This window comes from Molothrus aeneus, chromosome 1 (assembly GCF_037042795.1).
Source record: "Molothrus aeneus isolate 106 chromosome 1, BPBGC_Maene_1.0, whole genome shotgun sequence".
Lineage (NCBI taxonomy): Eukaryota > Metazoa > Chordata > Aves > Passeriformes > Icteridae > Molothrus > Molothrus aeneus.
The window spans coordinates 113,764,246-113,780,908 of NC_089646.1; the positions used below are offsets into that span (position 1 = coordinate 113,764,246).

At 34.7% G+C, this 16,663-nt stretch overlaps 1 protein-coding gene across 1 annotated transcript in view; it reads left to right on the plus strand.

Annotated features, from left to right (window-relative positions):
• The window catches only part of RP1 (RP1 axonemal microtubule associated), a 164,908-nt gene that overhangs the window by 97,625 nt on the left and 50,620 nt on the right, over positions 1-16,663 (plus strand). The window contains exons 32-39 of the mRNA XM_066547495.1: positions 279-433; positions 2,369-2,582; positions 3,875-4,062; positions 5,574-5,784; positions 10,949-11,100; positions 13,807-13,885; positions 15,437-15,568; positions 16,046-16,227. Coding sequence (XP_066403592.1) covers positions 279-433; positions 2,369-2,582; positions 3,875-4,062; positions 5,574-5,784; positions 10,949-11,100; positions 13,807-13,885; positions 15,437-15,568; positions 16,046-16,227 — 1,313 coding nt within the window. The remainder of the gene's footprint in view (positions 1-278; positions 434-2,368; positions 2,583-3,874; positions 4,063-5,573; positions 5,785-10,948; positions 11,101-13,806; positions 13,886-15,436; positions 15,569-16,045; positions 16,228-16,663) is intronic.

A 16,663-nucleotide genomic window follows, 5' to 3' on the forward strand; every position in this document is an offset into this window, starting at 1 on the left:
AGAATTTGCCTAGATGCATAAGTCTAAATTGTCCTAGTCCAATTTTGTTCAAATTTATAAGAAAATGAATGGAAAGTCTTCATTGAGCTCAGCATGAAGAGATCAGATTCATAAAGAGTAACCTGATTATTTCATTCATTTTGTAGCAGATTTTTTTGTTGCTGCAGAAATTAAAAAAGCCCTATAGTCTTACTAAATATTCTGTGTTGCAGTTTTATTTTAAGTACAGCTTGTACTTATTCAGATTTAACTAAACTTTTTCTTTTCTTTTTGTACAGTCTATAAGTATGTTGTTTCTGTACATATTGGTGACCGCTGGGGAGCAGGGACTTTTGCAAATGTTTATATCACCCTCTATGGCAAAAGAGGGGACACAGGTGTGAGGAAACTTGATACATCTCTAATGAAAGGAAGAAAATTTCAAAGAAATAAGGTAATGGCACCATAATGCAGTCTTATATGTGCAGGGGTCAGCACTGCATTAAATATAGCTTAAAGCCTACCCAGAATACATCTGGCTAGATAGGCAAGAATTTGGAAACATTCACAGAATTTCTCTTCCAGATATTCACAGTAGACCAATGCCAGTGTTATTCATTTCCTGTACAAGAACATATCCACGTGGCAATAAAGGCTTCACATGAGTGATACAAAGCAGATTAGAGGGGAGAACCTTCTGTGATCATGCTTCTGACTTCATCTGTTCCAAATTTAAGACAGAGCAGGGAGTAAAAAATTGAACAATCAGTGAAAAATTAATTAGAGAAATTTCCATGAGACTTTTACAGTCTATGATTTTTCTGAAACCACAATTCCACTTTGAAACACCAACTCAATATCAGTAAGTTTAGGCAAGAAACAAAAGTTCCACTTAGAAAAAGAATGCATATAAAGCCAGTGTTTCCAGATAATCCCTATAAATAAAATTCTCTTGGGAATTAGACTTTCACTCGCTGAACAAGAATGTTTGAAAAAACACATGCAAAAGTGTCCATTGTCAAGGAGAAGCTTAGCTTTCTGTGAAATAATTTTATTTGATTATTACCACAGCACTTGTTCACGTGAAAATGGAGTCAGTAATGAACTGAGAAAATTTTTAAATTTCATTTCTGTGTATGTCTCAGAACCATGCCTATATACAGAAGACAGTACTATGTTGTAATTATTTTATGTTCATACATGGATTTATTTCCTAAAATACCTTAATTAATGAAGTTAATGATTTTTGCTCAAAATCTGCTGCTGGGTTCTGACTATTAGTAGAAAAAAAATCCTTTTGTTATATGAAAGTACTTTCAATATTAGTAGCAAAAAAAATGCTTCTCCAATATTTTATTTAAAAAGTAATAGAGACAACACATAGGACTTTGGCAACCACTGTATTTCTTTAGAGATGAGCTTTCTAATATCTTGGTTTTTAAATTGTTTTGACATCCAGTTTAGTTAGTTCCTCCTACTGAATTCTTTTATATGAATCATGGTGTTAATTATATTCCTAGATATTGCTGTCAAACCCCAGTTGTTCATAACTTTCTAACCTTTAGCAGTTACTGTGACATCCATCTGGCCCCTGGCTGGGCCTTATACAGAACATCTGACTTTTGTACAAAAATGTAGTGAGGCATAAAATTTCTTTCTTTGTATTTCTCATTTTTACTTATCTTGTTTTTCTGGTCCCTTTTCTCATCTACTGCCACTTCTGTTTACTTCTCTTGTGTCTTTCTTTGCCTTCTCCATTCTGGTTCCCTTCCCATCTCTCATCTTTTACTCTTCAATTTCATATTAACTTCCTCCCTTACTCTACTCAATTTGCTCCACAATTATTTTTGTTTTGTAAGGAAAGCAAAAAGTCAGGTTTTCTGACTACTGGAGAATAATTATAAAGCTATCTTGGAGTAAAAACACTCTTTGAATTTCTAACTTTGGTTTAGAACTATTAATATATATCTAGCTTCTCTTATATTAATTTATATTTTATATTAATATATATCTAAAGCTTATCTTGTATGATAAGCTTTAGAAACTAGATACCTGAAAGATAGAAATTTCATTAGAACCAAAATCTTATCATAACTGATTGTCAGAAAATTGAGGTATATAGATTTTAATGTAATATGAAATGATTGATGCAGTGATATATATTGGCCAAACATCAAATGAAATTAAAATGCATTATTAATGATGAATATAGGATTAAATGTTACTTCTAATCAGTGTGTGCTTTCTTCGATTCAGCAGGGACATGCTATGTTAAACTTTGCAAAGAATCAGACTATAAAATTTTGAATTCTCAGATGAATTCAGGCCTATATTTTCCCCAAAGTTCAGGTCAAAATTTTGTTTTATTAAGTATTTCCCTGTTTTGCAGGTGGATTCATTTTTGGTGGAAGCTGTTTCTCTGAGTCATTTGCAAAAAGTGGTCATAGGTCATGATGGAGAAGGCTATGGGGCGGGGATGTATCTCAAGATGGTAACAGTCAAAGAATCACAAGATTCAGACAAAGAGTGGGTCTTTCCACTGTGGAACTGGCTTGATACTCATCTGGGTTTGTGTGAGACTGTTTGTGAGATTGTAACAGTTGGTAAGTTCTGCAAAGCTGACCTGCCCATTTTTATATACATGTGTTTGACTACAGCTCATTTAGATGTCTACAGTATCCTTCTTTTATTGATAATGTGAATTTTCAGTTTGATCTTAGTGTTGTAGCAGAGCCACATCTGGTAAGGTCAAAATTAGTATAATTCTGTCTTCCCAATGTGCTGCATATGGAGCACCTGCCTTCCAAATTAAACACAGCACTTTTTAATGAGAGATAAACAGCCAAGCATAGGATGTGCACCTTGTGGGGATAAATAGCTTAAATTTTATGTACTATTTTTTGGCCTAGAATCTCATTTGAAATCTAAAGAAAAATTACTTCTGTGAAATGAGCCTAGTCTTTACCTGTGAGAGCATTCCACAACACAAAGCAGCCATTCTGGTATGCTTGTTTCTGCTCATTTCACACCTACTACTATGCCATGATTTGCACAAATCTAAACCTGGATGTACTTGGCAAAAGAACACTTACAGCAGAACCTTTAGTCATTCAGAAGTAGTAAAAGACTTCTTCCTTCAATCCTGTGAAAAGAATTCAATGCAAAGAAAATGAACCACATGTCTTTGTCCAGAGGAAGTGAGACACGAGATGTCCTTGATTCAGTTGTGTGGTTTTTCTGAGTTGTCGAAAGTACATTTTCCTGAGGTGTTCCTCTTCATGAAATCATTTTCACTCCACCTAGACTGGTTAAAACTAAAATGAATAATAACAACAATTAATGAAGAGAAAGAGAGGGAGATATTGATCTTCTGAGCATCTGGCAGATAACTTTGTGTGTTTATTATAGGTTACCTGCCAGTCTCACACTATTAAACCACCTATTATTTTGCAAGGCAACATCTGGTGACAAGCAAAGTTCATTAGAATTGTTCATTTTGCATTAGGTGCCTGCATGCTACATATGGTTACATGCTCTTAAATGATAAATTTGCTTTAGTAACACTGATTGCTCTTTAAAGAACAATTACTTAGACCTCTAAAAGTTGACTGGGTATTCTCTTACAAATTACTTCCAAACATGACAGGGAAAATACATTGGCATCAAAAAATGCCATTGAAACTAAATTTTAAACACAGAAAGAGCATTAAACTGCTAAATTCTTCACAAAAATATAATAAAGCTATTGATGTGTTCTTCTTAGTGAGCAGTTGCTATAGATACAACATAACCTGCAAAAAGAGCTTTGTTTGTGTACTGTAAAGGCTGTGGTCCTGCTAGATTATGCCATTCTCTCATGCTGTCATCTTTCCTTTCTCTTTGATAATTTTTAAAGGTAAAAGGTCAACTCTTACTCCTAAACTGCCTGAAATCAACATGAAGTCAGGTTTCTGGATAATGGATATCACTGGATCTGATTTGAGTGCTGAAGAGGAGCCAATTTGCCTTTCTTTTATCTTCTACGGCAACCTGAGTCACAAAAAGTTGCCACTTCAAGTCACAGGAAAAGCAATTCAGATCAAAGTACTTCAACCTTTCTCTGTTGCAAGAAAACCCTACGAATCATGTAGCCAATAATCCACTTAATTCTGAGATAAATTGTTTCTTTAAACTAAACTACCAGATTGATTTTTAAGTCCTCTGTGTAGTTTGGCACAGATCATAATTTCTGTTTGTAGGGAGCAACACATGAACAATGGTTTTTGAATGAGCAAATTCTCCCAGTGTCTCATACTGAGAATGTTTAAGTGAGCGGATTGGTCCCTTGGTGCACATCACAGTGTATAGCACGTGGCAGGTACTGATTTACAGGCTTTGTTGATCTCACAAAAATCAGCAATTTGTAAGCATACAATATGCCATGGTATACTGTAGAGCTTTTGGGGCTGATGATAGAGAAGGAAGAATCATAAATGAGACTAAATGCACAGAAGGTTAATTTTTCTCTTTTCTCTCTCATGTAATTTATTCATCCCTGCCATCAGTTTCTCTGAACTGGTTTTTCGAGTACGGTTTCTTTTTTCCCCGTTATTTATTGTCTCTTCCTTTTTCCTCCTAATGAATTGAATTTTATAATTGAGCTAAAGAAATCATTTGTTGTATTTTGATGCTCCTCTTTTCTTTAGTGAAAGAGGAACTAAGCAGACTAGACTAACCCACAAACATGATCCAAAATGAGGAGTACTCAGAGGGCTTTTAAGCTATTTCCAAGAATCTCTGGTAAATACAAAAAAGAAGTAGTATGAAGATGGAGGTGCCCTGTCAGAGGAAAGGCTGAAGTCAGGCCACATGGACTTCTACTCTCTGGGCATACCTAAAATGAAAGAGCGGGGGAAAGGATCCAAGAATAGTATCGAATAGGAAAACACAACTTCTCTTTTCTCCCTTTTTTTTCCTTACAGTGGAAAAAAAAAATTCAATTTAAATCACTAATTATAACATCTAAGGCCTCCTCTGCTTTCACCTACTCAAGCAATGGGGTATGTCCTAGAGATGGTGCATTATCCCCAGTAGAACCAGATTCAGTTTTTCTTCTCAAGTATGAATGCAAGATTTTAATGTACAACATCTATGATCTAGAGTGAGGATGAAGGATGCCTTGAATGTTCCCTCAAAACTGGATTAGCTTTCTTTCAAAATTATGTTTAATGACATAATTTTTATGGTTGTAAGAAATATTTCCAATGTTGTCCAAAGTTTTAAAAATTGGTTAAATCTTGTGTGCCTAAACATAATCTGAATCTGTGTAATGTTTATGAACATTGTGCCTTGTTCTATGCACAAATTTCAGCAGCGACTGCCATTGCTTGTTCCTTAATATCAAACTTCAAGCACACACAACCTATTTGTGTTTTTAAATCAATTTTATATTGATTAGAAATTAGTAAAGTTAATTAGAAAATAGTACTATTTATAAATCTGCCCCAATTTTTTAACTACTGAAGTTTGTTCAACTGTTCCATACAGCTGCCAACTATGTTTGCTCTGGCACAATTGAAATGAGATCCATTCATCTTCTCTTTCTCCTCACACAGGATGAACTGGCAGGTATTGGCTCAATATACAAAGTTCAGGTAACTGGCCCACACACTGAGTTAAAACAGCCATGGCACTTAGATTTACTGCATATGAAGCACACAGACACAAAGGAAGAGATGTATTTAGCTTTTGACTGCTGGTTCAACCCTAAGGAAGACAAATGTGTGGAGCTGCCAGCTCTCTATGCAGATCAGGAGCCTTTGCCTGGTAAGCTGTGTCCTTTTTTGTTGCTGGGGTCAGGATCTGTCTCTGGAATACCAGTATATCTCTTTTGGGCCAAAAATACTGTGTGAAGATTTCCATAAGAAATTAATATTACGGAATGTGTTGGTTTTGCACATGCGTTTACCATAACAGAGAAATTACTGGTATGAGGATTATGAGAGATGATCTAAGTGATGATACCAAACACAATATTTGGCTTCTTTCACATTAGATGATGTTGCAGTTTTAACTCTTGATTATTTATTCTCTCTTCAAATTAATGGTATGTCAGCTGAAGATGAGTACAAAATATGTACTCATCTACTGTGTGATACTATTTGTCTCTTCCTATTCACAAAGAAATGTATGTGATCTAGAAACAAAGTAAAGAGGGAAAGAATTGCAGACCCCCTGCGCAACAAAGGTTGAATTTTTAAAATGCCACAGGTAGCCAGCTAAGAGATGTTCAAGAATTTCAATTAAACTAGTGTTTTATTGATGTCAATGAGAAATTCATAGCACAGCAAGTGATGTTCTACAAAAATACACATGAAGTTGCATGTTTCTCTGCTGTTAGTAGTACATGTGAATGATACGATGCCAGAGAGATAATTGATTTCTGCCAACCACCCCCAACCACTTCCCCTGGAACAACCAATTGTATACTGATAACTTGATCACTAGTACTTAAGGACAAGCTTCCCAGTTTTTCAGCTCATTAGAATAAAGAGGATTGATGGAGAGAGTAAAGATCATATATTGAGGCTTTTAGTGCCAGTTAAGAGGTTTATTGCTAGAGGCTATAGTACAAAGAGTGTTCTGCTTAAATGGAAACTAATAGAAAAAGATGGAAGCAGCCCAGAAAAAGAAATAAAATAGACCACATGGACTTTTGAAGACTGTTCTCTAAAGAGAGTTTCCTAAATATTTCATCTAACCTAAAGTTGAAACTTGAAGGAAATAGCTAAGACCCTTTAAATTTCTGGTCTTGTGTGGGTTTACATAATTAAAAAAATTGTCGTCTAGTATTCATGTACTGAAAAATCTTACCATTTTAGACTTCGGATCCATCAGATTCAAAATACATTGGGTGTTGGATGTAATATATGTTGGATTTACAATCATGAATATAGTAATTCCAGACTTTATTAAAAGGCCCTATTTCCCTAATTTATTTAAGAAAAAACAAGAAGGACTGTAAATATGAACAGTTATCTTCTGAATTCAAGCTTGTTACATTTTTTACTGCATATAAAATTACAAAAATTTTAAAAAGTTAAAATGCTAAAATATTCTAAATACACCTCTCAAAGCCTCTGTTGTGCTAAGATATATGGTGCTGAGAGCCAAATGGAGACACTGTCTGAAAGCATTTTTCTGATATGTAAAGTAATTAATTATTGAGGTATATTAGAGATTTAGGGTGTTTTTCTTGGAAAATTTCTGGGAAAAGACATGTATGTGTTCTCTCTCTCAAAAATTAATCTTTATATGGAAGTATCTACAGGCCTAGAAAGCTTCTAACAAACCATTTTATGGAGTCCAGTGATTTACAACTGGAACTGTTAATATCACTTTTATTCTTTGGGGTCCAAATACTACTTCAGTCTAAAATTTCTTCTTTGTTATATTTTGGTTTTATTCATAGACACACACACAAGAAATACAAAATAATAATTAGAAAAAAAGTTTTTAGTCTCCTATCTTTCATTTATGGGTTTTTTTTTCCTTTTCAATTGAACATTAAGTGATTACTTTCAGTTTTGCAATATGTTGGCTTACATCTGAAAGAGAATTTTTTTAAATAGGACTGGGAAGAGACAAAGAATTAAAAACTTGAACAGAATACCTTGTCTTAGTAGATTTTTGTTGTTTGGGTATGCTGTTCATACAGAACACAATCAGAATGCTCTCAAACTCAGCCTAAAAACTTTTACCCCATTTCCCAGCATTCCCTTTCAGTTATGACTCCTTTCATAGGGGCTACTTTTTGTACTTTTATTTCCCTTAAATAGTGGAAAATAAATGGTAAATATTTGCTATGAATACATTGAGCTTTAAATTATGCATCAATAGATTCAGCAGTTTCAGCTGAAAGCACTGACTCAGCAGAAGCACTACATACATTTCTAAGCTAAGCTTGTGGGTCTATATATTCATGATTCAAATATTAATGGACAAAAGCAGTAAAAATGTGAGCACTGTGCTTTCTCATCTACCCCCATGGAAGTGGCCAGCCATGATCTTATTCAAACAAAGTATTTTGATCTTGTTCATACAAGTTGCCTTTTGACTTCAACAAACCTGCTCCCATGGCCCAGTTACACAGAGGAGGCAAGACTCTGAATGAACAACGCAGAAACTTCATATCCTAACTCTCCTGAAAGCAAAATGCCATTGGCTAAATGCTAACCAAAGTGTCACCTGGACAGATCATGCATTTTCAACCATCTGGAACTCCAGAAAGATCAAGTCTGTGTAGCTGCACTGACTTTAATGCAGCTATGTTGTCTTTTACCTGGCAGAACATTTTTAACTCCCTTGAAGAAAGGAATGAGATATGTTAGGGCTCCAGGATGGGAAAACTCTTGATTTACTTCTTATCTTCACATATGAAGTGATACCATCAATGATAAGAATTTTCCCAGTCCTTAGTTTAAATTATTAAAAAAAATAAAGCAGTCCCAGGTGGAGCCCCTGAAGCAAATAGTGCTGCAGTGAAATAAAGCTACATTTAAGCAAACAGAATTTCTCAGACATCATCCTCATGAAGTAAAAGGCAAAGATAAATAAATACATCTCAGAAGTTTATTGAAATGAGCACACTTTCATTAGCAGACTTATGCAGCCCTTGTTATTTAATGACTCCTTTAAAATATTAATGTTACAGTCTATACCAACCCCCTCTTTAAAACCATTTATCCTGTTATGGGACCTTTGTATTTTAGAAATAGAAAGGAATAGCTATATAAGATGTCACAATATTTGAATTCAGACCTTTTGATTATAACACTCAACATGAATTGCACCAACTTGTGAAAAGAGCTGTAAGAAAAGCTTAAAATAAATATCCTCAGAACGCTTTTTTTTCCCCTCCTTGTTTTCCTATCACCTACGCATAAAACTAAATGACAGCTTTAGCTTCTGGGTTCATTGAATCATTCTTAAACCTACTAGAACTTTCTCATAATTATAATATTTTTAAAGAATGTACAGTTTGTTTAAATAGACCATTTCTACCTTGGAAAAAAATTGATTGAAGGAGAAAAATATACTGAGATTATCAGATGTTTCCAGGATGTATACTCAGATATTCATGTATCCTATGATGTACATTAGACTGAAATACATGTTTCAGACTTGAATAATGTGCATTTCCATGCTCTCTAGCTTGTACTGTCAGCTGTGAAGTTGAAGGTGCTTTGTTTCTCCTTGATTTCATGTCTGTCTAAAACACCACTCCCCTCCTTTGCACACCAGAATTGTCTGGGAAAGCAGCTAGTGTAGAGCCAGCCAAGTTCCAGGGAGGGACAGGGGGCAGAGTGTGCCTGGAAGTCTTTCTCCAGCATGTAAATGTCACATAGTCTAGATGCTGTCTGTGTTTTACTGCTACAGTGATGAAGGCTGTGGGAGAAAGGGCTGATAATTTTTGGTAGTCAAACATAGCTCAGGACTTGTAAGATGCTGAATTTTGAGGCTGCTCAGTTCTTAAAAAAAAATTCTTAGTGTTTGTGATATAAAAAGTTCAGGAGATAAAGCAAATATTTTCATATACATTCTTGGTACATGCGCATTGCTCATCACCTGCATCCCAAATGTGACTCTGCATTTTATGGTGGAGAAAAATGTTGTCCTTATGAAAATATTAGACAGTCGTGTTTTACAAACGTGCGTTGCTACAAGAGCCGAGCTTTTATTCTTAGGCTGAAGAAGCAATGCCTGTGGTGGGAAGCAGAGGAACATTTAGACCATCTAAATTTAGACTCTGAGTTCTAGTGTTTATCTCTAGAATGTGTGGGAACCCATCAGAGGTGTTTTCTATAGCACCTGCCTTCCCCTGCTGGCTACAAAAGAATCTCAGTCCTAATATAGCCACCGAAGTTAGATTCCTAAACTGACAGTACCAGCTCATAACACAAATGAGCCCAGATGAACACACTATGCAAATGATACTTACTATTATAATCTGAATTAGAGCACACAACACCAGGAGGAAAATAAAATCTATTCCCCAAAAACCTTTCTTATTTTGTCCTGGGGTCCTTGTTGTTAAAATGATGTAAATAACAGTGAATATTGAGACTGTGACCTGCTTCTGTTTAAGTGTTTCCTTGTTCCTTGTTTCCATAGGAAACTCAGGGACTGAAATAGGTCATTTAAAAAGCGAACGTAGGAGATTTCCATGAAGTTTCTTTGTCATGAATTCAGTCTGGTCTCATCTGCATCACTTCCCTATGTATTGTGACAAAAAGAGGCAAGGAAGCAGAAGCTTCATATAGGGGACATACATGTCTCTTCTAATCTCTGTATTATGACCACAGCTGAGAAACTAAGGAATGCTTTCCCTTAAACTCAAAATTCAGTTATCTGACCAGATTTGTGGGCCATTATGTCATTAATGGCCGGTTCTTTGGAGAATGATACAAAATGTCAGTAGGCTTTTCTATTTATATGTTAAAGCTGATGTTGAAAGAATTTTTAATTCTTTATTTTGTATTAACATATTTTAACTTAAGAATATTGTGATAGTATTATGGTCTAACTGGTGATAAATAAAAATAGAGGGAGGGAAAATCAAAGAAATATTAGAAAATAATAGAAAGAAAAAATTAGACTTCCTGAAGAAGGATGTATGTATGGCTTTTTCCTTAAGAAGGGTTTTCCTACCTTTTATGGAAGGGGATATTACACAAGACATCCTGTGCCCTAAACAGCAACCAGTAGCACTTATTTTCTGGGAGTGGTGTTAAAGCAGAGCAAATCTATATTCTCTAGATTGCCATCCTGTTATGCAGCAGGAATGTGTTTTGGTTATGTCTATGTCACCAGAAGTGAAGAGACCTTGCTTGGTGGTACAAGAATTGGTACTTAATGTGGGTGTCAGGCAAGATGAAAAGTGTTTTCTCCTGCTGATTTTTTGGATTTATTTTGTCTATTTTTTCTGAAGTTGTGGAGTATGAAATCTATTTGCACACGGGAGACTTGAAGAAGGCAGATGCCACTGGAGAGGTTTATCTTCGTATACAAGGAGAAAAAAGTGACTCAGGGAAGCGATGGCTTAACTCAAAAAACAGCCTCATCACTTTTGCTAGAGGGCAGGTAAAATAATGAGGAAAAATGTAATTAAATCTGAGAGTGTCTTTTTGTTAGAACTTATATTTTCAGAAAAGCTTTCATGGATAGAATATCAAAAATATTAATGTTTTATATTGCATATAACAATTGTCTCCATAGCTAACATATTGTTTTTAAGCTTCATCACTGTCGTGCTACAGTAAAACAGCTAAGGTGATAAATTATTCTGAATTGGACTAAACAACATCTAAGAGTTCTGTTTTAATATTCCAGACTTTTAAGACTAGGGAGGCATCACTGCTTTATTAAAATATGCCTGTTAGAAGTGATAACATTTCTGTAGGATAACTCATATTTGTAGCCCCTCCATCTAAAGTAGTCTATGAACTTTTCTTGTTATCTTTCCTGAACACTGTCAGTGTTCCAAGAAGACTCTTATTTTTTTCATGTTTCAAATTTTTCCACCCGCTTCTTGCTTTTTGGTAAACATATTTTTGCTTTTTGAGATTAAATAGCTTTTCCTAGAAGAGTAATTCCTTGAGTAGTTGGCGAAAGAACAAAGTAACTAAAACAGACTTCAGATCAAAAGGAAATATCTCTTTCAAATCAGAAGAACATGTCTAGCTGATACTTTATTAGATCCTAATGTTTAGAATTTCATCTAGGAGGGTTTTTTTTGTTGTTGTTGTTTTAGGGAAATCATTAAATGAAGTACCTGGAAATCTTTTAGGGAGAGTGAGAGAGAGTATTTCACTCTTGCCAGCCAACCTAGTGTAGATTCTTCTCTGGTGCAGAAAGCTAGAGAAATGTACTTGATATTTGTTTAATTTATTCTTTACACATAACTGTGTTTATTTTATCTGCTTTTCTTACTATTTTTAAAGACTCTAGAAGATACTAGGTTTTTGTATGAAAAGAAACCCTGATTTTAGTCATTATGTCTACTGTATTTTCTTTCTCCATTTTGGAAGAGAATATGCATGCCCAATGTCATGCTCATCAAGAACTGATCAAACTGGTAGATCAGAGTTCACAAGTTAAATCTGAAAATAATGACAGGGTAGTAGAGCTCATCTGGATTGAAGGAGCATTGTAGGAAGTTGAATAGATTAGTCTTTTTGATGATATTAGATAATAGTCCTGTGTAGTATGTCTTAAGGATAGTGTCAGAGAAATCTGAACAGCAAGATTGCCTGCTACAATGGATAAGGTATCAGTACAGATACAGAAGAGGAACAGATTCTTTTTTCTTTCAAAAACCTAAACTGTCCCAATCTTTTAAAAAACAGTTTATTTTATAAGAATGTGTTACATTTTTGCCAAGAATAAAGCTTGTAGAGTAAAGCCTGAACAATAGCACTTGACTTCTGTGAATACTCATTCCTATGGAAGTACTACTCATCTGCAAATTCAAGCAGATTTTTTCTGTATAATCCAGATTCTGTGTCAGTTTTTGAACAGGCTTGTTCAGATTTGCTAAATCCTTCCTCTGAAATTCTAAAGGGCTTTTCCATATCCTGGGCTATAAGACCCTAATCATCTTCTTATAGTAAAGATTTTGAGTAGCAACTCTTTGGGTATCCACTCTGTTGCAATTCTCTTTACTCCAATTTATTCTCAAATTACAAATGCTCTGGTCTTAGTCATTGCTCTTTTTTTTTAGATGATTCTCTTGACCAATATTATTCTCACAGACATTGAATTCTGGAACTGTGAGACTATGGGAACAATGCAAGGGTTTTATTGTTGTTTTTCAAACCCACAAACTAGTCCCCAACTGTTATATTCAAACTTGCATTTTCAACCCAACTTTCTAAGACAACTGCTTATGTGTTCAACAGAATAACTCATGAAGTCACATGAAATAAAAGTCTTAGCTGTAGAGATTTAGTTTTGCAGCTCGTTTCTCAAAAGATTAGATGAATCCATTCATAAATAGTATGTGTCCAAACCTCATTTCTTCAGGCCCAGTTAAAAAAGGCCAATGAATACGCATTTTAAGCAATGTGTCAGTGTACATACTTACATGAGCTTTCCCAGAGATTATGAAGGTGACTGTTCAAAGAAGAAGATGAGCACATAAAGATTTAAGGTGTGGAAAAAAGGAAAGACTCCATGAAGTCTATTGATCATTCAAGTCTGTTGTATGTAGAAAATTTGGCCTATTATAGAGATGATTTCAAGGAGACATCCTTATCCCAAAAGCACAGTGGTTGAAATCTTCACAGATACCATTCACTTCCCATTTACATGCCTGATTCCCACTAAATTAACTGTGAATTAACTGTGAATTTTAGTGAAAATGAAATTACTCCAGATTTTCATAATTATTAGACATCTAGTATTTATCAGTTTCATTGCAAGTTCAGTTCTGGACCAAAGTAAATTTCAACAAACTAGGATTTGTTTATTTCAATCCATGAAGGTATGAGAAAGTAGAACTTTATTGCTAGTGAGTGTATCTGATTTTTCCATAAATACTTCCTACTAAATACAGAGGCATTCTGAAATTCATAATTCATAACATCAACTGGATAAGAAAAGATGAGCTATAATACATAATATTTAATTATGAAGTCAAACACAATTAAATGGCATAGATGAGATAAATTTGCTTCTATCAAGGTGCAAAACAATGATCAGACACGCCAGGCTAAACTGATAAATACTCAAAACCAGACCCCTATTAAGTTTAAGTAAAATATCATTTTGATTATTTTCATATTGCAGGTGGATATTTTCAAAATCAAATCTGTATACCTTGGCAAGTTGAATCAAGTTTGTGTTGGATTTAAAAGTCTAAGAAAAGGTTGGTAATTTTTTCAGTTAATGCAAGATAATAATGATGTAGATTATTAGGTTTAAGTGACCCTAGTGCTTCAGAAATGTCTGAAATTTAACACCAAAGTGTTTTTAAAAAAATTAGAAAATATGAAATTGATTTCCATTTTATGCTGTTCATTACTTCTTTTGGATTATACATGTCAAGTATCCAGATACAGCTTGGTTTTACTAAAATCTGCAAGGGATTCCAAGGAAACGTTGTGACAATGTAAAATTATATATGAAATTGTTCTCCGTTGAAGTTTCTATCTTTTTATAAGCACAGTGAACAAAACTTTTGTTTTTCATGAAGTGGTATGCCCTCATGATTTTGAAACTTTTGTAAATTTCTTCTTCCTGTACATTTTTAGATGATGGATAAGTCAAAAAAAGGAATTTATTTCAGGACTATATGCTTCTGTGTAAAGATGAGAACATAGAATTGGTTCATTAGATTGAGAAGTTGAACACAGAAGAAAGGCTGTTCTGGCCTCACAGGTTCTTTCCTTCTAATCCATGCAAAATATTTTTTAAGGGATCCTGCATATGTGAGGTTGACTGGCAGATAAAAAGGCTTTATTGCTACAGCATTTTTTCTCATCCTACTGCTGACTCCAAAGCAGCTATTGTAGCAAAAAAAATTGCTTATTTCTTGAAAATAAATACCAGCAGCAAGGAGTATCATGAACTGGCATTTTATTCAATCCTTTGGCTACAATTTTGGCCCATTGTTTTTTAAAGATAACAGAATAGAGATTCTACAGGTATTTTACTCCTGCAGGACAATGTTGATAATGGAAATGATTGTTATAGAGTATGATAACCTGAGTCTCTTGTTCTTTCTTCTTTTCTAAAAAACCCCAATATTACAAAATGACTCTGTAGGTTAAACCTGGACTCAGAAAAACAGGATGGGAGACTATTTGCTAGATGGCAACATTAAAATGAGCACTCAAACTTTCATTCACTTCAACAAGACTGGGAGTGTAACCAAGTTTACCAAGACTCAGAGATCTAATTCTACAAACGCCTTGTTTCCAAATAATCATGGTCTCAAAACAAGATAAAATTAGCTGAAATTTCTTCCTTATTATATAGAATGGTATCTCTCCAGAAAGAAAGCTGTGGGTTGAGTGGATTTTCTGATAGCTAATGTCATAGAAATCCTGATCCTTTTTCCATTAGGACATTGATAGTATTATTTCCTATTGGGGTTTCTTGTGTCTAAAGACTGCATGCAGAAGCCTTTCCATACTTTGAGATGTAATAGATATTACAGCAAATCTATCTCATTTAATTTAATTTACATTTAATTTAACAAGATCTGTAAAAACATTTACTATTTTGGAGTGTAGTGGAACAGATAGAAACACATACACATAGCCAATATATTTTCAGAAGTTTTATTTCCTTAATAAGTCTATCAAAAGAAAACTTTTTATTGATTTGATGAAGGTAGAAACTTATGACTGCATATACAGGATGTTTTGTTGCTTAAAAGGTATAAATTAATAATGTCCTGTTTATTTTCAATCAGATGGGTGGTTTTTGGAAAAAATTCTTATAAAAGAAGTCTTCTACCCTTTTTCTACACATGTTTTTTTCCACGATGGATGGATCAATAAACGCTCCAAGGAAGATTATTTAGAAGTTGCAATTCCGCTCAAAGGTAATACAAGCAGAAGTGTCCTTCATTTCCATGAATCACTCTTGCATGGCAGAGCAGTTCACAACTGGTATAAGGTTACATCACACAGTAGGAAGAACTTGGCATTGGGTACCTCAATGGTGAGGGGCTGGGCCTGGACCAAGGTGAATCATGCCTTTTGTGAACAAAGGGGAAGAAATTATGCCTGAGATGGAGAAATTTGAAATGGCAGTATTGAAAGATTCTCCTCTGGCAGAACATTTCCTCTCCTTGGAACAATACAAAGAGAAGAGGCATGGCCTCTGTGTGTGACATGGATCCATGAGGCCCCTTGCCTGGTTTCTACCCCTCCATGGGACTAACATGAGTAATGAGGGGTTTGTGGCTTTGTTGTTGAATTTCCTGTGCTACATCCGGCACTACCAGGCAATAAAATCTTTTGGTTTATACTACCTTATAACAGATATTGTTCTAAACATAGGTTTGCTTTTACTGCAGAGACATCAGTGACATCCCTTCCCACGGAAAATTTAGATGCAAAAAGTAGAGGACGATGGCAAACATGGGTGCATTGCACACAAGTACCAGAAGATGTTCCTAACATTCAAGTTGTTGCATTTGGAAGAAAAGGGAAATCCCCTGCACAGAAAGTTCAAAATCTGAGTGATACTCCCTTTTTGGTTGGTTTCTTTTCTACTTCATGCAAGTCTTACTAAATAGTTTCAGTAAAATAAGAATTGTAGCCAATATATATGACTTTATGTGTACTGGTTGTTTGTCAGTGTTAATGTTTATACCTCTGTGTCTTAAATAAACACACCTTGGAGAACTTCTCACTTGTGGGCCAAAACATACCACTTAAGAAAACTCTCCTGAGGAAATACCAAATATTATGTGAAAAACCTCATTAACTTTGAATTAAGTCAGGGGAAAAGAACTGGCCTTGAAAATACAGAATTCAGTTGTACATTTCCTTCTTTCTGTTGTGTTGGCCTATGCTCCGCAACCATTTCCCTCAGTAAAAAATAGACATGATTTATGATACAAATGTGAGTCTAAATTGCACTCTTAATAGGACTTCCTCATCCTAACACTAACCTCATTAACCAATATTAT